This window comes from Agelaius phoeniceus, chromosome Z, assembly GCF_051311805.1.
Source record: "Agelaius phoeniceus isolate bAgePho1 chromosome Z, bAgePho1.hap1, whole genome shotgun sequence".
Lineage (NCBI taxonomy): Eukaryota > Metazoa > Chordata > Aves > Passeriformes > Icteridae > Agelaius > Agelaius phoeniceus.
The window spans coordinates 91,568,921-91,594,421 of record NC_135303.1 but is presented as its reverse complement, the minus strand read 5'-3'; the positions used below and the strand labels follow the sequence as shown (position 1 = coordinate 91,594,421).

General features: G+C 48.1%; 2 protein-coding genes across 3 annotated transcripts in view; both read right to left on the bottom strand.

The window, feature by feature from the left end:
* The window catches only part of ARK2C (arkadia (RNF111) C-terminal like ring finger ubiquitin ligase 2C), a 55,550-nt gene extending 50,837 nt beyond the window's left edge, over positions 1-4,713 (bottom strand). For both annotated transcript variants that reach the window (XM_077171369.1, XM_054652535.2), the window contains exon 1: positions 4,562-4,713. In XM_077171369.1, coding sequence (XP_077027484.1) covers positions 4,562-4,622 — 61 coding nt within the window. In that variant the 5' untranslated portion in view covers positions 4,623-4,713. The remainder of the gene's footprint in view (positions 1-4,561) is intronic.
* A 9,758-nt stretch (positions 4,714-14,471) lies between these two features.
* ARK2N (arkadia (RNF111) N-terminal like PKA signaling regulator 2N) overlaps positions 14,472-25,501 on the bottom strand; it is a 44,684-nt gene continuing 33,654 nt past the window's right edge. Inside the window, exons 3-5 of the mRNA XM_054651936.2 lie at positions 25,309-25,491; positions 21,101-21,227; positions 14,472-17,453 (exon numbers count right to left, since the gene is read on the bottom strand). Of these exons, the coding sequence (XP_054507911.1) occupies positions 17,270-17,453; positions 21,101-21,227; positions 25,309-25,491 (494 nt within the window). The 3' untranslated portion in view covers positions 14,472-17,269. The remainder of the gene's footprint in view (positions 17,454-21,100; positions 21,228-25,308; positions 25,492-25,501) is intronic.

Below are 25,501 nucleotides of genomic sequence, written 5' to 3'. Positions count from 1 at the left end.
TTCCCCTGTCCTTCCACCTCTGCACCCCCAGTGGTTGTCACCATCGTCCCTCTGGTCAGGGGAGACCCATGAGCCAGTCTTGGATGTGCCAGGTGCCCCCCGAGGTACCTGGGGGGGTTCCTCCTATATCTTTTGGGGCAGTGCCTGCCCCAGCCATGCTCCATCCTCCCCTTTCAGCTACCAAGGAGCTGCCCAGGTTATGAGCAGGGTTTGAAGCTACAACAGAAACGAAACTCAAGACTTACTCTAGGAAAGTCCTTCCAGAAAGGTCACGGAGGAGGACTCGGGGCGGCTCTGCGAGGACACCCACACTCTGCCCAGGGCACCCCGAGCAGCCTGGGCTGTGTCCCCACCGTGTCCCCAGCACTCCGTGCCCCTGCACCAGAGCAGCTCCGGGGATTTGTGGCAGACACACCCCCTCGAGCACCCCCGAGCTTCACAGCTTCTGCTGCTGCCTCCCTCGCGCACCAACTCACCGGTTCTTAAATAACACACTTCCACGGGGCCAGATCCGCACGCAGCAAGGTAAATCCAGATCAGCTCTCTCTTTAGGCTCTGCTGATAATTCCCAGCATGAGCAAAACGTGAGCACTACTCGTTTCTGTTTCCTCTCAAAAAGGATGGAAGCTGTGCCACCAGCCCAGACCCCGTGTGAGACCCATCAGCCCAGCTCCCCTTTGCCATCATTAAGCGTGCACAGATGGGTGTGAGACCTTTACACAACCCTTACAGAAATGAACCTCAGAGCCCCTTTTGTCCGTGTTTGGGATTATCCTTCTCCCTGTTACTGAAAGGAGTTATTTAAGGGAGCCCAGAGATACAGGTTGGTGCTGGAGAGACGTCTAGGCTTTACAGGAATCACTGCATGTGCCTCCACACCCACAGCAGCACCACCAGCACGTGACCCACCTTGGATTTCCTCAGCCCACCGACGCTAAAACAAAAACAAAAACAAAAAAAAAAAAAAAAACCAAACAAAAAAAAACCAAACAAAAAAATCATTTTCTTTGTACCAGGTGACTTTTTCAGGACTCAAACATAGCTTTTCCAGAGTGTCAAAGGAATTAAGTCATTAAAATGTGGATGAGTTTGATGGATTATGAGCTATGAAAGCCTGGTGGTTACTGACTAATAAGGCTGGGAGGTGGAGGAGGGGGGGATGCTTCCTCTTGTAAGGATGTGTTTCTAACAAGACAGGTCAAAAATATGATGCGGATGATAAATTGCTTTAAAAGTTGCCATTAACCCAGCAGTTTTGTGCATTATTAGATTACCAAGGCATCCTCGGAGTGGGCTGAGCACGCAGCCCTGCTCTGTAGCAGGGCTAATTTGCAGAGTGAGACCTGGGGGGGGTTGTCACGCTCGCTGCAGTGAATCCCCACTCCCAACAAAGGGGCAGCTGCCGGCAGGTGTCCGTGGAGGGGATGGGTTTATCCGTCTTGGGGTTTGGGCTGGGGGCAGAGGAGAAGGGGGATTCTTCATTTTTTTCCCCCCCACGCCATAACCCGAATCTCATTGTCTCACGTGGCGTGGGGTTGGTGGGGGGGGGAAGGGGGGTTGAATTTAAAAAAAAAAAAGGAAACGAAACAAAACCAAAAAAATAAAAAAAAAAACGGAGGGGGGGTGGGGGTGGGGGGGAGGGCAGGAGAGGGGGGAGAAAATAATAAAAAAAAATCACATTGGAAAATGATCAGCCCCAACAGGCATGCATGTCTCCCTTCATTCATGCAAGCGAGAAGCACAGCCTCCCTCCTCGGGATGTGTATGGGGACGTGTCAGGCACGGAGGAGCTCAGCGCTGGCCCGGGGCGAGGATGGAGCGAGAACAAAGGGCCACGGCATACACTACATCCAGGGGGGAGCAGGGGGCACCCCACCGGTGCTCATACAGAGGGGGACAGGATGGCCAAACAGTCACCGAGGTACACGGAAAAGGAAATATGGAGAAGGAAATAATAAATAAATGTTTATAGAGAAAACCAACCAAACTCAGGATAGAGCTAGGAGAGAGGTGGAAAGGCACAGCCTTGCGAAATGATGCGTCTCTGGGAGGGATGCTGGGGTAAAGGCAGGGCGGGCTGCAGGAGCCACTGGCTTTTGTTTTGCTTGCCAGCGGCTCCTCGTGAAATTTTAGCGGGTGGGAACCACCGACCTGCTGAATTTGTCTTCCTCTCATTAAAGACCAATCACCAATGCTGCGTCTCCCCCCCGCTTCTGTGGAAATGTAATTAAAGACAAGATGCTCCCCGCGCCTCCCCTCCCAGCCCCGTCTCCTGGCTTTGGGAGCCCTGACTTCCCTCAGCTCCTCGTGGCATCCAAGCCAAAACGGGGAGGTTTTACCGGACCCTTTTGCAGACCTGGGAGAGGAGGTCTGCTGCAGGCACAAGGAGAGGTGACCACTATCATTATCATCGCTTTGCAGCCGCAGCAAAGCTGCTCGCTGACCGCAATTCATCCATTCCTCCATGCTTCCAATATTTTAAGGCTCCCCGTGACTTTTTCTCCCAACCCCATAGTTTGCCTTTTTTTTTTTTTTTTTTTTTTGACCAAATCGAGTTTTTATTCAGAAGATGGTGGGCCTGGAGGCTTCGAGCAGGAAAAATGTAGTTACAACATTAGCAGCTGGGACGTTTTTACGAGCCCTGCCTTGCAGGGGTCTAGTGGAGATATTTATAGCGTGCCAGTCGCCCCGGGACCGAGGAACGGCAACTCCTCGCCTGGCAGATGGTGGGCAGGGCACTCGCAGAGATGTATACGTTTAAAATATACAGCTTAAAGATCGGAGGGGTTTTTTAATTTTTTTTTTTTTTTTTAATATACAGGTTGGTTTACCTCTTGTTAATCAGGACTTTAGAAAAATAAACAATTCCCCCCCCATACATACAGAGGGATCAGTCTGGTAAGGAAGGTGTAATGTTGTAACTAGAATGAATAAGCAGCAGACCCTTCATCAATTTCTTTTTTTGATTAATAATGAGGGATTTGATTTGTACTTTTTTTTTTTTTGGCTGTTCTGCGGTAAAACCAGAATTCTGCATCAGCACAACAGCAATATGTGCGCTGGGAAGTATGTACACACAGACTAATGCTGAGGGTAGATATGGGATAGGAAGTGGGGGGGAAAAAAATGTATTTAAAAGCCCCCATATCTGTTCTAAGAGGGAGAAAAAAATCCACTCACTCAAACCTCACGATGAGGGGAAAGCAAGGAAAAAATCTAAACAGCAGGATACGACAATAAATGGGAAAACAGCAATAGAAAAAGCACACTAGGTTAATATAGGAAAACTAGTTTCTTTATTGAGAGATCGTATATTAGTATTAGTGGAATCGTGTGTAACAATGTCATCATGCACACAATACAAAAAGGCAAGGCCCACCATGCTATGGAAGGGCAACAGAACAAAAGCAGCGTACACTGAGCAGATGTATAGGCTACAGCACATTACATTTCAGCAGGGTATGTCTCTACAGAGAGATTTACATCAGAAACTAGGTAATGTAAAAAAATACAGACCATGCTTTAGTTTTAGTACAAGAAAAAAGGTGGAGATACACAACCAAAGGATATTCGGTACAGAAAAAATTACCCACAAAATAAGAACAGGAAGTAATTTAGCACAGCAGAAAAAAATGTTATCCCTGTTTAATGGAAAACCATTTTGCCAGTCGTCTCTTTCGGCAGCCCGGTTTGTTTGGTTTTTTGGGTTTTTTTGGTTTTTTGGTTTTTTTTTTGGAGGGTGGGGGGTGTCGCTGGGCGGGTTGTCGGGGGTGTGCCGGCGGGACGGGACACTTGTGGCTGCAGGGAGGGCCGGGGCTGGGGGCGATGCCCGCAGGGACAGCGGTGTCACCGCGGGGACAGGGATGCTGCACCCCCGGAGCACACGCACCCCGCCGCCCGACTCCCCGCCAGCCCGATCCTGGGAACCGCGGCCAATCGCCGCGCTTCCCCTCCCCAAATTTAATGGGTTTTTGGAAGGTTTTTCAAGCAGGGAGGTGGGACCAGATGACCCCACCGTGGTGCCCTCCAAGCTCAGCCGCCCCGGGATTGTGGGCTTGGCCGCAATTCGGGGGCGTTTGGCCCCGCCGCACCCCAAAGAGACTCTGCGACGACGACCACAGCAAAACGAATCCACTTAACAGGAATTTACAGTGCAAATGTAACTCAGCTACTACACAGGATGGAGGTACAAAAATGGCTGTTATCGGCTACAGCTACGCTGGGATGGCCTGGTGGCTACGGTGAGGGGTGGGGGTGGGGGAGAGGGTAAATTAAAAAATAAAATAAAATCCGTAAAAGAAGAACGGGAGGGAAGGGGGGGAGGGTGGAACAGATCTACCGCAGTCGGGAGGTGAGGGCGGTAGGGGGGTCCCGAAGCGTGGCGTGTGTGGGGTGGCAGGCGCCCCAGAGAGGGGGACGCCGCCGGGCTGGGTGAGGTGCGCTGAGGGGAACGCTGAGGGGCAGCCCCCCCTTCCTGCCGCCGGGGACCCGGGACGCGCCGCCCCCCCTCAGCCGCCGCCAGCGGCCCCAGGACGCGAACCCGCGTTGCCGGGAGCGGTACCTCTGTTGCGCACGGAGCCGAAGACGGGCAGCACCAGGTATCCGACGTGCACCAGGACCATGCTGCGGCCTTTGTGCCCCCCGGACGCGCCGGCGACTGGCGGCGGCCGCGCTCGGCCGGCACACAAAGGGGCGCGCGGCCAATAGCAGCGCGGGGGCCGTCGCCAGGACACGCCCCCCCGCCCGTCGCCGGCCAATGGGCGCCGAGGGCGGGGCGACCCGCGCGCGAGGGAGGCGCGCACGCGCGCGCGGCAGCGGCAGCGAGGTCGCGTGCGCGCGCACTCGCGCCCGCCGGTCCGGCCGTGCTTCCATCCGTCTGTCTGTCCGTCCGTCCATCCATCCACCCATCCTTCCGTCTATCTGTCTGCCCGTCCGTCCGTCCGTGCGTCTGTCTGTCCGTCCGTCTGTCCGTCCAGCCAGCCATCCTTCCGTCTGTGTCTCCGTCCGTCCGTCCGTCCGTCCAGCCCTCCTTCCATCTGTCTGTCCATCTGTCCTTCTGTCTGTCTGTCCAGCCATCCTTCCTTCCGTCCGTCCGTCCGTCCGTCCATCCATCCATCCATCCATCCATCCATCCGTCTGTTTGTCCGTCCATCCATCCATCCATCCATCCATCCATCCATCCATCCATCCATCCATCCATCCACACAACCACACCCCTGTCACCTGCACACACAGACACACACCACAGACACCCTCAGAGCCCCCACAGACACCGTCCCACGGGGACACGGACACCGCCACACCCTCACACGGGGACACGGACACTGCCACACCCTCCCACAGGGACACGGACACCGCCACACTCCCGCGCTCCTGCTGTCCCCTGCTCACAGCCCCGAGCTCTCCCACCCCACACACGCGTGGGTCACAGTCTGGGGTGCACATCCCTCATCCTGGCACTCGGGAAACCCTCAGGAGCAGGGCCACCGAGGGCTTGTGGCTGTCCCCACCCCAGTGCCACCGTCCCCACGCCCATCCGTGTCCCATCCCCGCTCCCCGCGGTGACACAGTGGCCCATTGTGTTGACGCCCCAGTTGCTGACAGAATTTATCCGCTGGGGCATCCCTGACCTAAAACGGCTCTGGCCGAGCCCGGAGGGGGCGCGGAGAGCGCTGGAAACCCCTGGGAGCGCGGAGCCTCCCCCCCGCTGCTGCCCCTCAGCCCCCAAAACCCCAAACACCACACATCATCTCCATTCTAAACTGTTTTAATGGACTCGGAGCCCCCGTTGCGCAGGAGGGATTTCTGGCAAAGCGCAGCATCCAGGGAATATCATTTCACCCCGCTGCAAAGCGACTTTTCCATGGCTTTCCCACCCTGCCCAGGCTGGTTTTATATTTTATTTCATTCGCCCCCATTCCCCCCGCCCGCTGCGGCCGCCGTCCCGCCGTGGGGAGCCCCCTTAATCCCGGTTTAGCCTTATCCGTGCCGTGCATCTGGCAGGTTTAAGCGCCCGGCAGCCTCTGGACGCGGATGTGCCATGGATTTGTCCGCCCGGATTATGGCATCGGGTCTGTCGCTGGGCTCCGCTTGTGGGTTTGTTGTTTGTAGGGGGGAGGAGGGGAGGGTTGGTTTGGTTTTTTGGGTTTTTTTTTTGGTTTTTTTTTTCTCCTCCCGATCTGAATAAAAACGTGAGCTTGGTAACCTGGGTCTGTGTAACCCCTTCCTTGCCCGTCCCACAGCCGCAGGGCAGATGCTGGGAAGGATTAACTTGATCCGCAGGGAGAGCTGCGAGCTCTCCCTGGAGCCTTCTCCAGCGCTGCAGCCTCCAGCCCAGAGGGTCCTTTGGGGCACATTCGCACAGCTGCTGCTCTGAGCTCCCCAAAAACGGCAGCAGGACAAGTTCCAGGTGCCCGCTGCCTCCCGGTGCCCATCCCATCGCATCCCAGCTCGGATTTGCCCTCCTGCCTTTCCCCCAGTGCCCTCGGGAGGCTGCTCTGGCTCGTGGGCGGCTCCTGGCAGGGAAGGGCTGGATTTTGTCCCCTCTTGTCACCGTGCTGCTGTGGGCATTGCCCACCCCAGGGCTCTGCCAGCCCTGCCAGGCAGCAAATCGTGATGTCCCAACAGCGTTAATATTTCCAAGAAAAGAGCAAAATTTGCTGTTTCATTTTTTTCTGCCTAGAGTCCCAGAATGGTTTGGGCTTGAAGAGACATCAAAGCTTGTCTAAAACCATGGGCAGGGACACCTTCCACTGTCCCAGGTTTCTCCAAGCCCCATCCAAACTGGCCTTGGACACTTCCAGGAGCAGCCACAGCCTCTCTGGGCACCCTGTGCCAGGGCATCCCCACCTTCACCACAAAAAACTCCTTCCTTACATCCAATCCAACCTAATTTCCCACGTTTATACCGTAATGAAACCCTTCCTGAGCCCGGTCTGCGTGGCAGCATGGAAACACACCCACTCCCCACGCATCTCTGTCAGCAGCAATGGGCCACCCCTGGCCGCTGGGGCGATGCCGAGCTGGCTGTGTCACACACACCGACAAAGGGACATCCCTTAATCGCTAAAAACCCCGCAGGGCGCCCCGCAGCCCAACCCACGCGTGGATCCGGCAGGGAGGGACGCCCACCGTGCTTCCCTGGCCCGTCCCCACCCTGGGGGCTCCCAGGGCTTTATGGAAGGCGCTGCCATCCCCTCCGCGGTGCCCTGGGACGCTGCTGGCCCCGGGCCGGGCTGCAGCCCCTCCAGCAGCCCCAGTTGCCTCGGGCAGCTGCTCCCGTGGTCCCCGCAGTTGTCCCGGGCATTTCACGGGGCTCAGCCCCCGCCGCTGTCGCTTTGCATCTTCCCCGCCCTTCCCGGACACCCGATCCTCCGCAGATGCCGCAGGCACAGGTTGATGTTAAAATTAGCCCCTGGATCCCTCCCGCCCACCCCCAGAGCAGATTTTGGGGTCCGGCACGCCCCGTTTGGGGCATCCTCCTGCCTTTGCCGCAGGCTCAAAACCCCGCTCCTCCTGGATGCTCCCTGGCCCGCGGGTGTCCGTGAGACACGGGTGTCCCCGCGGGTGGCTCTGCTGGAGATGCTGCAGGCACAGGGGGATGTCTCACCCCTCGGTACCACAGGGAAGGAGTCTCCCCTCATCCGGGAGGATATCCAGGAGTTAAAAGGTGATCCAGGGCCACACGTGGCGCATCAGCACCATCCTGGGGCAGGTCTGGGGGTGACCTTCACTCCCAGAGCTGCCAGATCTGCCCCCCACCCTCTGCCTCTCGCAGAGGGTCTTTCACTAAAAATCCTTTCTTTAGGGTTTTTCCTCCTAAGAAGCTGAGAAGCTTCAAAAACAAAATATGAACATTGATTATCTGCTGCTGCAGAATGCAACAAGTGAATCTTTGATTGGCCCATGTCAGTTGTTTGTAGTTAATGGCCAATCACAGCCCAACTGGCTCGGGCAGAGAGTCCGAGCCACAAACCTTTGTTATCATTCTTTCTTATTCTATTCTTAGCTGGCCTTCTGAGGAAATCCTTTCTTCTATTCTTTTAGTATAGTTTTAATGTAATATATATCATAAAATAATAAATCAAACCTTCTAAAACATAAAGTCAAATCCTCGTCTCTTCCCTCAACCTGAGACCCCTGTGAACACGGTCACACTCTGACCACCCTAAAGCCCTCTGCAATTGCACCCTGATATGGAACATTTCACCAACATTTCACTGCAAAACCAAGCTGGGTGAAACCCTTTGGGCGTGTCAGGATGGTCTCAACTGGCTCAAAAAACGATGAGTCCGTTTTCTTCAAATTTAGGGGATTTTTTTGGCTGGCCTCAGGCAGGACAGTGGAACAGCCCCCAGGGAAGGGCTTTATGCAGCAGTTTTGAGGCCCGTGGTTTGCTCCAGAGGCCTTTTTATGGAATCCCAGAATGGTTTGGGCTGGGGGCCCCGAGGGTCTCAAGTCTCAGGCTGGGGAGGCACAAAGCCTGCGGGGCTTGGGGGAGCAGCACTGGAGAACCTCCAGGGAAACTGGGGGTGAAAACACCTGCAGTTAAGGTAGCATGGATAGAGAAAGGGCAGAAAAGGAGGGGAAATCTCTACAGCAAATAGCATTGCTCCATGCCTGGGAGCAGCAGCAACCCAAACACAAGTGGGGACTCAGAAACTGGAAGGGCTTTATTTGAGAATTTTTACACTGACATTTTATCTCACGTTATTTTGCTGCTTTATTTTCTTTCTCCCTGGATTTTTTGCTCTTCTGCTTCTTGCCTTGTTTCTTTAGCAAAAAAAAAAAAAAAAAAAAAAAAAGCGAGAGAGAGGCAATCTAGAGGAAATCATTACGCATTTGATTAAAGTGTAATATCTCAGCATTTCAATTTTCCAGTTTTATAAAGTAAGAGATAAAATAAGAAGATGGGTGAAAACCTCAGCTCCAAAGAGCAGCCATTTGGGAGCAGAGAAAGGGAGAGAAAGAAAACACTTTGCAATTATTTTGCTGTAGCCTGTTTCAGATGTGTGGCCCAGGAGGTGCTTTTTCCCTTTTCCCTGAAATGAGGATTTTTGGGAGCTCACAGCACTCGAAGGAACCCAGCACACACCCAGAGCCCTCCCCAGCTCATTTCAGGAGGGAGCACAATTTATGGTGGCAAAGGGGACGAGTCCAGGGCAGGGAACGGAGCTGGGAAGAGGCTGGAGCCCCAGGAGAGGCTGAGGGAGCTGGGCAGGGGCTGAGCCTGGAGCAAAGGAGGCTCAGGGGGGCCCTTGTGGCTCTGCACAGCTCCTGACAGGAGGGGACAGCCTGGGGGATTGGGCTGTGCTCCAGGGAACAGGGACAGGAGCAGAGGGAACGGCCTCAGGCTGGGCCAGGGGAGGTTTAGATCGGATATTAGGGAATTTTTTTCATGGAAAGGGTCATTAAGCTTAGGAACAGGCTGCACAAAGGCAGTGTTGGAGCCCCCATCCCTGGTGGGGTTTAAAAGCCACATGGATGTGGCCCATGGGGACATGGGTCAGTGGTGGCCTTGGCTGTGCTGGGGGAATGGTTGGACTCAATGGTCTTAAAGGGCTTTTCCAACTAAAGCAATTCAATGAGTCTATGATGCCCCATTTGTATCTTAACATTCTTCTTAATTATTTTTCTTAATTATTTTTCTTTGGGGAATTTCATTCTCCATCTGTATGGGCGTGGCAGATGACAAAACAGAGCTGGGGATTTTCTGACTGGTGGTGGTTGTTGCAGAATGGGAGCTGGTGGAGATTCACTGCATTGAGTCCAAAGTGGGGCTGATTGAATCCTTCCTTTCAATCAGAGTTTTAAGCTCACAATACTCATTACTCCCTGTGTGCCTCCATCAGGTGAGGGCAGTTTTGGGCTTTAGGATGTGTCACACCCCCTGTTTCAAGCAGAATGATCCCAAATTCACCCTTTCTCCTCCATGCTGCCCTTACTTCTGGGGAGCAGAGGTTTTGGTGTGTTTTGCCCCCAGTGTTCTCCCCATCCCAGTATCCCAGCAGCTTCCTGCAGCAGCAGCTTTGGGATGCAACCAGGAACTGAGAAGAAAGGAAGGCCCTCTCCTGGAAACATGCTCTGCTGCAAAATCCCACAAATTCTGCCACTAATCAAGGACATTGAACTATTTTATTTATGAGATCTGGTCCTTGGTTTCCAATACCCAAAAATAAGGCAAGGTCAGCAACCCCTGTCCACATTCCCAGATCCTGGGCTTAACATCTGGAGAAACGACTCACTAGTGGTTAATTACTTCAAAATCACAGCTGGATAATTTAATTTCAGTATTCCATCCAGATGATTTTATTTCTTTTGCTCTTCCCAGGGCCCTTTTCCCTGCCTTGGGATGGATGCTGGCTGCATGGACAGGGTCTCACCAAGCTGACTTGGTCCAGCACCGTTAGGAAAATTAAAAAAAAAAAAAAAATTTAAAAAATAGTTTTTTTCACATCCAGAAGCCCTTTTGCCTGTTTTTGAGGGCACTTTCCCTGTTCTGGGGGATGCAGGGGAGGGTGAGACAGCAGCCAGATCCCGTATCCTCTGGCTCTGGTGCCATCTAGTGCCTTGCCAGGGGCTGCTTCCAGCCAGGGCTTCCTGAGAGAAAATATCGGCGGCCAAACTGCGGTAAAAATCATTGTTATTGCAAAAAGGGTGCTGCTGAGAGCCCTCACCGCCACCCACCCACCCCTCCCCAGCCTTCCTGTGGGGTTGGGAGCAGGCTGAGCCCAGCCTGGAGCCCCAGGAATTAAAGGGATTTCTCCCTGAGGCACGGGGAAGGAGAGGATGCAGGGGTAAAGCTAATTTTGGAGCATTTTGGATAATTTTAAGGGCATTTTAGAGTTTTTCTACACCCTTGGACAAGCTGGGAATTCTGGTCCAGGGCAAGACCTGACACTGGCCATCAAAGGATGAGGGAATGCTGCATCGCCCCTCCAAAAATTTGGCTGTAATATGCAATCCTGCCGCTTACTGGGAAAATAAAGCACTAAACAAGAATTTTTTTGTGTGTCAGGGAGCTCAGCCCCTCACAGAAAGCTCACTCCCTGCATTGTGCCATGCCCAGGTGGGACTGCTTTAATTAAAAGCCCTAATTCCTCCTTTTGACAGGCAGATGGAGGAAAGAGGGATTGTCCAAGGAGTCAAGGATTCCTCAGCTGCAAGTGGGATGGGGTTTTTAATGGCCTCAGGCTTTGTTTACACAGCTTCCCAACCACAGAAAATGCTTGGGAACTGTGCAGGTCTCCTAGGTGGGCACCAGGGGCTCATTCTCCTTTTGCTGTGGGGGGGTTGAACTAAACAACATTTTAAACTTGCCAGGCCTCTTCTGAGACGTGTTGTGAGGTTGTTTTTGAAATTATCCCCTTTTATTAGGATTTGCTCAATACAGCCCCTCTGTATTCTGGTCTTGGTGTGTTACCGAGAGAAGAGAATATTCCAGGGACACCTCAGAGCCCCTGCCAGGGCCTCCAGGGCCTCCAGCAGAGCAGCACAGGGACTGGGGACAAGGCCTGCAGGGACAGCACCCAGGCAATGGGTTTAAATGGAGAGAAGGCAGGGTTGGATGGGACACTGGGGAGGAATTATTCCTTCTGAGGGTGGGCAGGCCCTGGCCCAGGGTGCCCAGAGCAGCTGTGGCTGCCCCTGGATCCCTGGCAGTGCCCAAGGCCAGGCTGGATGGGGCTTGGAGCAGCCTGGGACAGTGGATGGTGTCCCTGCCCATGGCAGGGAATTGGATTTAGATGGTCTTTAAGTTGCCTTCTAGCCCAAATAATTCTGTGATTCTGTGACACTGGGGCTCACTGGCCCACAGCAATTCCAAGTTTGAAGCAGACACACAAGGATGTGGAAGAAACACAGCGGGAAAGGTTTGGGTGTTGCTGACCATGGGCCAGCCGGGGACAAAGCAGAAGCACAGCTCAGCTGCAGATGGCATTTCATCAGAGGCACCAGTCAGGCTCCAGGAGCTGTGTTCAATTCACAGCACCTACAGCAATGGAAAATGAATTTGACAGAGCACTCTTGTTTGTTTTCCCGGCTCTGATGTGGCTGCCCTGGATTCACCCGAAGCTGCTGATGCAGCGAGTAAGTGTAGAAAATTATCTGAAATTAAACTTCCAGACAGCTTTCCCCCTGCCCACTCCAGCTTTGCCCCGAGACTGTCTGAAAGATGTTGCCTTCCCAGTGGCTGGCACTCAATTCTAATTTTAAACTAAATTGCAAACCCAGATGACTAACCAGATCCATGAGAAAACTTCCAAGGGGCATTTGTGAATCAGCAGTCGTCAGGACTCTCAGGATGGAATTTACTTTCCAAAAACTCAAGATATAGACTGTGGGGATCCATGGGTTGGATCCTTGTCTGCCCTTTAGCATCACTAACAAGAGGATTTCACCTTATTTGCACCGAAGTTGTCAGTAAGTGCGGGGTTTGTGCATCCCAAGTTTGCATTTTGCAGGCATTCTGCTCCTTCCCTGTGCAGGCAGAAGGGAAACTGCATCCCTGGGGTGCTCTGGAGAGAAAGCCACAGCAGCTGACATTCAGAGATGACAGCCCCAAAAAGGAGAGGCAAAACTGGCAGTGTTTCAGCCAAGGGAAGTGATGCCTTCAGCAAAGAGCACCATTTGCAGATTCTCCAGGGAACTGGGGGAGATTTTATTTTGTGTTTAGATTTTATTTTGTGTTTATCAGCAGCTTGTTCAAAGCCACTTAGCACAACCCATTCAGTCTTCATTTCAAGGCGGGCAAACCGAACTTTCAGCCACAGAATTAGCCTGCATTGCAACTAATTCACTGGGGGAAACACAATACAAAAGCTAACCTGGTTCTGGGTAGTTTTCATCAGATTTTGTGTTGCCCAAAAATAGCAATTCCCACAAAGTCAAGTGGCTCCTGCATAAGGAAATGCCAAGGCCACAGGAGGAATTTCAAGCTTTCCATCCAGTGTATCCTGAAGCCTACACACTCTGGGTATCTCTTGGTGGTGGAGAAGAAAAAATTCAGCAGATATTTTATCTGTCCTCTTCCCACATCTGCACCAAACTCCAGGGCTTTGTTCTCCCTCAGCTGCTGATAAACACAAAATCTGAGATTGGTGCTCACCAGGCACCAATGACCACCAGGCCCAGATTTTGTATTTTCAGGCTCCACAAATGCCAAGGACTCAGTAAGGCTGAAAACCACTCCACCTTCATTATCCATACTGGTACTTAAAATACATGGATAAGTGGCCTTATTGATTTGCACTGGGAGCTTTCTCATGTGATAAATACACATAAAACACAGCAGAGGTACTGAATTATAATCATTATTATTTTTATTCCTATTCCCATTTCCATTTTGCCTGTGAGGGGGCAGGCAAGGCAGCAGGACCCCACGTTCGGCACAGTGCAGTTGTCCTTTACCATCCTCCTCTTTCCTTGTGGCTCCAAATTCCCCCATACAATTTTGTGGTTCTCTGAACACCTGGCACCAGGCCCCTGGCCAGAGAGGAGCTGCCCTGGAGCATCGGCCTCTGAGCCAGGCAGGGCCACTGAGCAGCAGAAGGTGTCTGGGGGGATGGCACAGGGGATGCAGTAGAGGAATAATGGTGGGAAGGTTGCTCAGACACCTGAAGGACTCAGGCGTGTGGGGAGGTGGAGGCTGTGCTGAAATTGCATCCCTGGAGGGGATTCTGCAGGGCACAGTGAGCCCCAGAACAGGGAGGGCAGGGAGCTGCTGCAGCCAGTGCAGAGGAGGCCACGGAGCTGCTGCCAGGGCTGGAGTCCCTCTGCTCTGGAGCCAGCCTGGCACAGCTGGGGCTGCTCAGCTGCACAAGAGAAGGCTCCAGGAACACCTCAGAGCCCCTGCCAGGGCCTCCAGGGGCTCCAGCAGAGCTGCCCAGGGACTGGGGACAAGGCCTGCAGGGACAGCAGCCAGGCAATGGCTCCCAGTGCCAGAGGGCAGGCACAGATTTTGGGCTCTTGGCAATTAGGAATTGCTGGCTGGGAGGGTGGGCAGGCCCTGGCCCAGGGTGCCCAGAGCAGCTGGGGCTGCCCCTGGATCCCTGGCAGTGCCCCAGGCCAGGCTGGATGGGGCTTGGAGCAGCCTGGGATAGTGGAAGATGTCCCTGCCCATGGCATAGGGGGTGAAATTGGAAGATCTTTAAGGTCCAGCTTCCAACCCAAACCAAACTGTGCTGGGAATCTGTGATGGGCAGCAGCCACTTGTCACTGGTACCTGCACATCCCCTGGCACCAAGGCTACAGGGAGAAGTGTCAGTCCTGCCCTGGTCTGAGATAAAAGGAAGGTTTTGCAGCCAGGAAATCACTTCAGCATTCTGGAAGTGCAAAATTAAATGTGTTATAGCAAGAAACAGTGCTGAATTTCAGCAACTGTAACCCAGAATTTACAAGTTTAATTTGTAGATGTGACAAACAGCAGCATATTTGATCAAAGTGGAAATAAAAAAAAAAAACCAACAAATTGATATTGTTTAAATAATACACTCTATTTTATTTTGTCTTAAAATAGTTTAACCTTTATGCTACAGACTTGTTTCAAAAAACAGAAGGTCTCATCTTGCACCAAAAATATATATATTTATATATATATATATATAACACTCTGTTTTATTATTATTTCTCTCCGAAGACCATTAAATAGTAGATGGAAAATGAGAACTAAATAGTGAGTGTCGAGAAGAATCAAATTTTATTTTTAACTAGAGCCGCACATTTTAAACATTTATATTCTGAGCAGTGATTTGTCTTCACTACAGAAGATTCCAAGTTCACACTCCAGCAATTCAGGAAAACTGCTAAACCCTGAAGGGCTCGAGCCAATGCACACTGAGGTCGATGGGCAGCCCCACACCGACCCCAGTGGGTTCTGGTCCAGGCCCCAAGTGCATTGGTTCACAGCCATACAATGGCTAACTTTTCTCTTTCCTGCTGAGAAGAGCAAAAACCACCCAGGCACGTTTTTGCTCTTAAAAAAAAAAAAAAAAAACCAAAACAAAAAAACCCCAGAAGTTAAAAAAAAAAAAAAAAAAAAAAAAAACCAAACTATTTCCTACCTATATCCAGTGATTGCTTTTTTCAGATCACTAGCCTTGAAATTTGTTAAGAGAAAATACATAGTGTTTTAAATAAAAGAAAACCTGCATCGGACTACCATACATGAGCTGTTTAAACAAACACAGTGCACAGTTGGAGGAAGTTTGGTTAGGAGGCAGTTGTTTTTATGTACACGTGGAAGTCACATCATATACAAACTGAAAAACAAGGAGAGACAGTTTGCATTTTTTCACGGAAGGGCTGCAGACGGGGTCCCTGCAGCTTTCCTCACAACCACTCTTCAGGAGACTCTGTGAAACGGGAAGAAGCAGCCACAGGAGGTGGCTGTTCCAGAGTTACCTTTACAGCAGGAGTGTGAGCCCACAGCTGATGGAAAGACGAGAGAAAGGATGGGCAGAGCAGCACGGAGCCTCTCCCTGCTGCGGGGCAAACAGGATCCGTCCATGCTCCCCTCCCTCCCTCCCACAGGAAGGAATTGGTCACTAAAACACCACAGGTTTTTCTCGGGCCATGCAAGACACTTATGTTCAATGTTCTGGAAAGCTGGAAATGGGAATATCAATCCTTACCTAGCTGTTCTGTAAAGTGCAGCATGAGCTGTTCTGCTTATGGAAGAAACAGATGTTTGTTACTAAAGATACCCCCCTGCTGGGCTGTTTTGCCTTTATGTGACAACAACAGGTAACTCTATTTTAATTTTTTATTTTGCCCACAGATAAAATTAGGGGAAACCAAATAAATTTCGAAAACCAGCCAACACAAAAGAAAGGCAGAACATCCCATGTCCTGACCACCCTTGTTCAGCTTTAAATAGTGAAAAATCTAATGGCAGAGCTGTACAAAATTCCCAACAGAAATTTCTGGAATATGAAGGAATGTTTCAATTGCACAGTAGACATTTAAAATGAATAATATCATCTTGTTAAAGTCTAATCTTTGGTTTTTGCATTGGGAAAGGCTCAAAATGACAGATGAGGGACAGGAATTTCCATGTACACCACAGAAACTGCAGCCCGCTAAAGTGAGTTGTTCCACTGATTTTGGTAAATATTCTGGTAGAAAGTGTTTCCTGAATCTTGGAATTTCCAAAACTAGCAGGAGAGGCATGATTGAAAACCAGGGAAATGGTGCAGATTACTAATTTAAAAAAAAAAAAAAAAAAGTTAAAAACCATAACCTTAGTTTCTGACCCTGATCCTGCAACATCTTTCAGGACAGAGTTTTAAGCACTTGAGTGGCCCCACAAATTCCAGGAACAGGTCCCAGCTGACCACCCCTTTGCCAGGCTGGAGCTTTGGAATTTGCTTGGGATTTGTTTTTTGTTTTCTGAGATGGTGAATGACACAAACAAGCAGCAGTAGAAATGGGGACTGTGAGTAAAATGTTTAATTCCTCTTCTTCATCTACTCCAGCAAAACTCAGATAGAGGTAATAATAATAAGCTATAATTAAAGAGGAGAGGGATGCTGGGCCTTTTTATTACTTTTTCCTGTGCTTTTGCAATGTTCAGCTGTTCCTAAGTCACTACTATTACTATTTTAGCCATTCCAAGCTGTGGGAATTGACCAGCGAAACACAGTAGTCAAGTGGACAGAAGACTCAGCACTGAAGAGTATAAACTATAAATTACATTGAAAATAAAAAATGTTTTAATTAAAAGCTGTTCAGTGCATTTTTTATGGGCCATTTGCATTAAAGACAATCCCTCCTGCTGGTAACATAACCAAATCAGTCTGGGTAAAAATACTCCTGGCCCGAATTTTGGAAGTGTTGAATACCCCCCAGTTCCACTGAAATCAGTGAGGACACAGCATTTCTCAAAATCACTGATGCTCACACAGCAACACACTAACTTCTACTAACAAACTCAAGATACTGATAAATTAAAAAAGTCCTGGAGTCGGGAGGTGGGGAGCGTGGGAGGACGTAAGTTTGCACGCAGTTATTTCGTTAGGTACACACGCACACGTTAGTAACTGCAGATGTGTTTTAAATTTGGTGCTGTTAATTCTGGGCAGGAATCCTCCTCGGAGAAGGCAGAACCCTTTGAAGTGATACTGAAATCAGACTACATTCCTGTGTGGAGGTGGAGAAACGCCGTGGGTTTGGGTTTCTTGGTGCCAAGGACGGGGCCTCTGGAGGTGATGGTTTCACCGCTCTGTGCCAGGGAGGGCAGGAGGGGAGGGGGCAGAGCACAGTGACAACGGCCTTACAGGAGGTATTTGCGCCTGGTGTCCTCGTCCAGAGTCAGATCCACCACTTCTGGGGGCGAGGACCAGTTCTGCTGGGGAGCCACTGCTGTCCATGGCTGCGCGGGCTGGGCGCTGCCGAAGGGCGAGCCGCGCTTCCAGGAGGCCACGCTCTGGATCACCCCTCCCCTGGGATGCACACACCTGCAGCCAGGAGAGGGACACACACACACACACAGTGTCAGGGACACTGCTCAGCTCAGACACCACACCCCCTCCTCCAGTGTTTCATCGTTAGCTGGTGAGCGCTTCCCTCTCCAAACTGGATTCTCCACTTGTAGAGCCCGTGGCATCCCAAACACCCAGTGAAATTTAAATTTGGGGATTAAATTATTCCAAAGGAATGCTAGTGAGTGTAACGTGATCCTCCTTAAAAAATATGTGCATGGATCCCAAGGATCTTGAGGAAGCCTGCCCCACCACGTGTAGTACCATGCACAGTTTCCTGATGCAGCTTTACCCATTGGACTTTCAAAAAAGAGAAAAATCTGCAGTGAGGCTGCCTAAGAGAAAATTAAAAGCTATACTGCAATATTAAATCAAAGCCATATTAAAACAAGGAGGTAATGATACTTTCATTACAATAATTGCAAGAGAGATCTTGTTAATTATGTTATTACAGTCGTTATGCCTGACTTTTTTTTCTTTTGGTCTTTTTAACTGAAAATTACAAACACGCTGGGAAATGCTCACTGACAACAGTTCAGCCCCACTTCAGCAAAACATTTCAGCTTTAAGTGACTGCAGCCAATGAGACTAAAAGGTGTATTTGAAGATAAGGCTCCAGTGCCCTGCTGAAGCATGATACACAGGTACCTTTCACACAGCATTTTTACCTATTATATCCATAGTAGATACATGACAAATGAAGCTCAGGTTAAGAGCAATTAGAAAAAAATAAATGCACAGCGAAAGGTAGAATAATTTTGTGTATGATGAAGTGATGACAGGAATTTATTAGAGGCTTTAGGATGATCACTCAATTTCCAGCTGTAAATCCTGCACAGGCACTAATAAAACTTGATACCTAGGGCTCCAAAAATTGTTTTGCTCTTGTAAGCACTGGTAGTGGCTGCAGCTCCTCCTGGCTGCATGGATAAACACGAGGTGCTCTGGCTGCTGGGGTAGCCTTTTCCCATTTCTTTGTGAAGGCATGTGTATTTCAGGAACTCCAATTTCCTGCACTGATCAAATATCCCTGACATTTACGTTTTATTTATTCCAATTTAAGTCTGTGCTATTTATTCTCTCCAGAACTACTTAGGTTATGCTCAGCTCTCTTGGTTCTGGTTGGAGTTTCGTGAAATAGAATGAAAAATCTCATTCTCTGAGCTGTAACTTCTCTGAATATAAATGTCTCATTGCCTTCTCAGATACGCTGCTTAGGTTTAGATGTGATGTTCAGAATGGCTCTTTTATTACTTCTTCTGTCATAAAAACACATACTTAAAGTATGTATCTACAAGGAATCAGCAGTAAGATCCTGGAAAATGTATGGGATTTCTTTTTTTTAAAGCTTTCTTTTAAGGAGAAGTATTTTTAAGCTTAACTGGCAAGAAAAGCTAGTAGGCAGAGCAAATTAAATATGATGTTTGGTCTTAGGGACTGTGCTGCACCATTCTGAGAACAGTCCTCAAGTGTTTAGGCAAAGCTAAGACTAACTTTTCTTCCTGAAGATTATGAAAACAAGCCATAAATTACCTCACAAAAAAAGATACCTCTGAAAAGTAAAACTGTTTATCTTCAAACTAGTCACACAAGCAGCCAACAGCAAAACATTGAGTCAAACATGAGCTCAGAACATGCTTCCAATCTACAGCTAAGGGAAGATACCAAGTAGAGGCAATAAAAAACCCAAAAAAACTCCAAGGAAAAACTAGAGGAAAACTGGTTTGTATGCATGTATGATTTAAAAAAATTCTACTGGTGAAAAATTAAACAAACTGAAAAATATGACTTGGTGTCCTAAGTAGATGCCAAGGAATATCCCAATGATGAGAAACAGCACCAATTCACTCAGAATCTGAAGAACTACAAACAATGGACAAACTCCAGGGTGTCACAACTCACCCCAGACATGGAATTGAGAGTGTGATAAAAACCAGGATCCAAACACCACACTAACTAAGCATGCAGAAATTACTGATCAAAAACCTAACTCTTGTCCAAACAACAGCCCTGCCAGAGGCCCATCAATACTTCATAACTGCAAGCCTAGACCTGCAAGAGAAATAAAACTCTAAATAGGATTCAAACAACTGAAATGTGTGAGGGAGTATTCCAGGGAGGCAGTAAACACAGGTCTGCAGGAGATGGGTACAGGAACAAAGGAAAGCACAGGAGAGTGCTTTTAGGCTGATTTGCTGAAATCATTTCAGTTCTTATCTACTAAAACTCATTTTAAACAGCAACTCTGCATTTAGCTCATGTTTCCATTCCCACAGAGAGTGAGTATTATTGAGGCAGCAGCACGGAAAGCTTTCAAAGAGGGGGCAGAAGCACAAGGGTCCTGTGTGCTGCACAGATTTACAGCAGCCAGTGCTGGAGGGTGGATCCACACCCCTCACCATCAGCACAAACACCCTTCCAGCCCTGGGTTCTGCTGCATGAACAGCCAGGAGAGCTGCTGCCTAAGGAATTACCATCCTCCAAAAGAGTTGGCCATGCAAGGACTTTTTCCACTGCTCTAAAAGCTAAGACTAAATGCCCTTTCTGGACCTGAAAATTTCCCTTTTTTCACATCCAACAGCACTGGGCTGCGCCCACATTATCCATGAAGTTTCCTGCCTGGGAAATTGGGTCCTGAACTTTTTCTTTCTTCCTTCCTCAAGAAATACACAGTGAAGGGACAAGGAACTCTCTTCCATGTTCCTCACACCCTTTTCTGCCTCCAAGCACCCATGAGGCAGCAGAAAATTTTAGAAGCAGCTTGCCTGTGTACTGTTTTAACTTGGTTTTATTCCACCAAATTCACACTCCATACTATTAGAAAATGTCAGTTTTGCTTAACTGCTTCATAATATTTTAAGCCAAGGAAAGACCACAGACTAAAAATGATGAGTAACATAAAAAAAATACCTACCAGGAAGAACAGCTGCACAGGTTTCTGACTGAGAGAGAACCTCTGGCACCCCTACCCCCATCTACTTTGACCTCTCTTGAATCTTGAAATAAACCTAAGATTCAAAATGATCTGATTTTTAACCTAAAAGGGATATCTTATGACATCAGCCATTGAAAAAATGATAGTATTTTTACCCCTAATAACTAATTAAATAAAGTGGAAGCTGTTAAAAAAACTTAGTATTTCGAAAGGAAATAAGAACCCACATAAAGATTTTCCCTTAATTATTTGCATATTTATGTATTCCTTTAAAATCTGAATTTCTGATGTATGATGTATTAGTATCTCAATATTTGGTACTACATATTTTTATATTATTTATTTTTTTAAATATATTTTTATATATTTTATATATATATATTTTTTATACTATTTTTATACTACATATCTTTTAGCCAGTTATATCTTTTAGCCAGTTAATGTTTGATATTGAAACACAACTTTTTCTGAATAACTATCAAGTTGGTCACCTTCTAAAGAAAAGCACGTTCCAAAATCACCATGACCAGCAAAACAGAAAAGTGCAACATTTGCTGCCTTTTGGGCATCACTCATGGATGGGTAACTAGAGAAGTGAAGGTCAGTAGTTCTTTCTTTATTGATTTTGGTATCCCAGACATTCTGATAAAATTAAATCAATATTAGAGCAAGAAACAATAATTCATACCTGGCATGTTCCTGAACTCCAACAATCTCCACTTCGCTATCAGAAGAGGCAATGTTAATTTCTTCATTGGCCTGGGCATTTCCACAAGAGATTTTGTCACCTGGAAGGAAGCCTGGATCCAAACGATCTAGAGATGGGAAAAATGGGAATACAGACAGTGTTAAACAGCTTACATGACCCAGAAATCAGCTGGAAAAGGAGATTCCCAACCTAACAAAAAACCCAAGTTTTTAGATCAAATTTTTCAACTTACAATTCATCACCTGATACAGGAAAACTACTGGATTTAGCCAGTGTCAGCAGCTCTGGTGATGGTGCTGTCACACAAAAGTGAACCAAGCCTGACTGTTGCACGAAGAACAACCAGAATTTCCAGCTGAAATGTTATGGCAGGCAGAAAGACTCTTATGATAAGAGTCAGACTGTCCCTAAACCTTCCTGACATTGAGAAACAAAACAATCTAAGCAAACATAATGATCCTATAGCAAAAAAAAGACAATAGGCTGGACGGAAACATCCACGCATCAAGGAGAATTGATTTAATTTCTTTAAATAAAAAACTAGGGGAAACTGGTCAGCAAAAAAACACAGCAAACCCATCCATTTCTGGCAGTGCTGCTTCACACATCTGCTCTAACATTATTAAAAATACTTGAAAAGTGGTTTATTTATGTCGCATATGCAGCAGGGCTGTTTTTGCATTACAGTTCCTCAATGGCATCCAGTTTGTCAGTCAATCAAACCACAAACCCCCTCTAAATACAGCAAGTGTGGCACATTTTTGCTTTTTCTGCCAAGTGCTGCTAAGAAGGTTCTTCACCCCAATTAGAGAATGTGTTGAGTCATACAGGATACTACTTACATGGGAAACACAAAGCAGCCGAAATTATTATTTCTCCCACAGAAAATAGATTCCTTGAAAAATCAGTTAATTAAAAGATATGACTTCTACTCTTTTTTTTTTCCCTCAGGAAAAAGAGAAAATTATTAATTCCACTGGCTCTCTTTATCATTAGCCTGAGGGATGCTGGGCAGCCTTGAAGTAGCTGATACTGCCTACTTCTGAAAAACCACTTGGTCAGCTGTACTACACAGGGAAAGAGTCATTTGTTGAGCAGGAAATTTGAGAGTACGTGAATATTTTATGTGTGTCTAGTTTGAGTGGACACCTCCTCAAAGATGAGAGGAGGAGGAGAAGCAATAATGATCCACAGGATTTCAAAGGTGTGTGAACAAGCAGAACTGATTATACCCCCAGGGACATTAAAAGGAAACAGAAGAAATTAAACTTGAAACAAGTGCCAGGGAAACTTTCTAATGACTGCTTTAAGCACGTGGGAAAGATGCAAGGAAATAGAATCACAGAATGGTTTGAGCTGAAAGGGGCCTTAAAGCTCATCCAGTCCCACCCCCTGCCATGGGCAGGGACACCTTCCACTGTCCCAGGCTGCTCCAAGCCCCATCCAGCCTGGCCTGGGGCACTGCCAGGGATCCAGGGGCAGCCCCAGCTGCTCTGGGCACCCTGGGCCAGGGCCTGCCCACCCTCCCAGCCAGCAATTCCTAATTGCCAAGAGCCCAAAATCTGTGCCTGCCCTCTGGCAGTGGGAGCCATTGCCTGGCTGCTGTCCCTGCAGGCCTTGTCCCCAGTCCCTGTGGAGCTCTTGTGCAGGAGCAGAGACCACACTGCATGTGCCATTTCTGGAAAGCCAAGACCCTTGGTCACTGGATCAGGGTTAGCAAGGGAAGGGAACACATGTCCTGCAGGTACCTGAAGGAGGAATTTCCACCTCACAGGACAAAAAAATATTGGTCAGCTGAACTTAAAACAAATTAATAGCCCACAGATAGTCTCTTCCCAGCATTGCAGTTGAGCTGAACATTTATTGGCAAACATCACTGACTGCCAGAAAGCTCAAAAATGGGTCATGGGTACTTCTTTAAGTGGCTGGGCAGACTGTGAAACATGAAATGAAAGTGCTCAGAGGCTTTAATTCACTTCCCAGGGGCTTCACATCACCGGAGGGCAGGGTTGGATTGGACACTGTGTAGAAATTCTTCCCCATGAGGGTGGGCAGGCCCTGGCCCAGGGTGCCCAGAGCAGCTGCGGCTGCCCCTGGATCTCTGGAAGCATCCAAGGCCAGGCTGGATGGGGCTTGGAGCACCCTGGGATAGTGGAAGGTGTCCCTGCCTGTGGCAGGGGGTGGAATGGGATGGCCATGATATTATATAATATAATAAAATAGTTATTAATATATTATCTATCGTTTTACTGCCTTCATTATCTTGTCAGGGTAATGTCTGGCAAAGGAGCAAAGCAGACCAGCTCCTAAACAGCCCCAAAAAGTATCCCCAAAGGTATAAACTGGAGTCCCAAAAGAGCTTCCACATATTACCACAGCTTTAAGTTCAGACAACAAAAAGACAATTAGCAGTAGCAAAACCATGATTAGCAGAGTAAATACTGCAAGAGCAGCTGAGTATTAATCAGGATTATAGCACAGACAGACAGATTTACAGCCTCTGGCCATACAAATTTCATGCCCACACTGTTAATTTCTTTGCACAAACATTAGGATGACGCCCAAAGTGATGTTTTGTTTGCTCTACACCACCAGGGCTTGCAAAAGAGCTCCAAATATTTGCCCATGCACAAAGATGTGATAGTGTAATAAGATTTTTCACTTTGATAGAGCTGCTGATGTTGCTATTTTCCCATGGGAACACATTCTTTTAAGTCTGCTAAACAAGATGCTGGCTGAAGATTATACTTGTGAACCACATGCAAGATTTGAAAATTCTGCTTTCCCAATGTGCAACCCTAGACCTGGTAGGAAAAGGGCAGCACTGGCGAAGGTGCAGTCAGATGTGTACTGAGGCTGCAGGGTAAGGTGTATGCATGAGCAAACAGAGATTCATCCTTTCAGCTGCTGACATAGCCACAGAACCAGGACCAAATCCATATCAACATTCCCAGGGATGAAGAAGTCTCTTGATGTTTCCAGTTTTCTTTTACCTGCAAGTCCCCTTGGATATACGTGGAGGAAGGAAAAAAATTCCTACCTGCACTGCAGCATTTTAAGAGAAAAGTGGAAGAAAGCTTGGTAAGAAATATTACCTTTTATTTCCTTATATTAATTTGGTGTACTTATCCATTAGTGCTATGTAATACAGGTGATTTCAGCTGGTCTAATTGTTTAACAAATCCCTTAATAAAGAACTGGGATTTCAAGAGGTCAAATAGCTATCAGTCAGCTGCTGTCCTGCAAAAAATAGCAGTGAGCTTGGAAAACAAAGGCAAGCTTCAAAAAGGCTGGAACAACATCCAGCCATGGACCACAGAGAAAATAATGCACAGAGATTCTCATACTCAAATTGTGCACTTGTAGACTCCATAGTAATGGAGCTTCTCTTTACCAAGCACCACCTAGTTGTGTTTCTTTAAGCCTTGGAGCCAGTGAACAGCAGCTCAGAGCCTCCACAACACTCCCCTGTGGCAGGAGACCTTAGGGAAACAGCACGAAACACAAACCTGTTGTGCTCCGCCAGGCAAGACTTATGTGTCCAACGCAGCCTGAAATCCTAACATGGGAGTTAAGAAAAGGAGTGGAAGGGAAGTAAAACGTTGGTATAAAAAGCTGTGGGATGAAGCTGATAGAGAATGATCCCTGCTAACATCCAGAACACTGTCCAATTTTCTAAGGGGTATTGGAAATGCAGATGGAATATGGGAAGAATTAATGATTGTATTTTAGAGATACAAAGAGACAAACAAACAAACAAAAAAAAATTTAAAAACCCCCATACACAGGCAATCCCAATTCTAAAAATGAGATTAGGACCAGTTGACTAGCTGGTGGCATGGGTTGTCATAATCAATCATTCAGTAACAAGATTAGGTCACTTTCATTTAAAAAAACCCCACCACCAAAATCCCAGATCTAAGCTCCCTGTAGTAATTAGAAGGAAAAGAAGAAGAAAAGTAGTTAAGAAAATTAATGTCAAAAATATATTGCAGGAATATTTGTCAATTTTTATCATTTGTATTTTGGAGTAAATGTCAGACCTTTTTAACAAGCACCTGTCCTATTCTCTCACGAAATCCACACAGAGAGCTTTACAGCTGCATAAACTATAAAAACACTGAAAGCAAGAAAGGGAGGCCCACCAACTGCAACGCAGGCACAAATGTCAGAGAATTTAAACAAACCTGTATCAGCACTCATTTCATTCAGCAGCCCTCTGGTTCTCCAGGCAGATCCTGAGTCTTGATTTCCTAAAGAATTATTGTGCTCTTGAACTACTGCGGCCGCCAACAGATTGTCCACATTTACCACTTCTGGGTCTGAGTTTGTGTCTGATATATCATAGTGAGCCACCACAGGGGGTCCATCTGCAGGGGA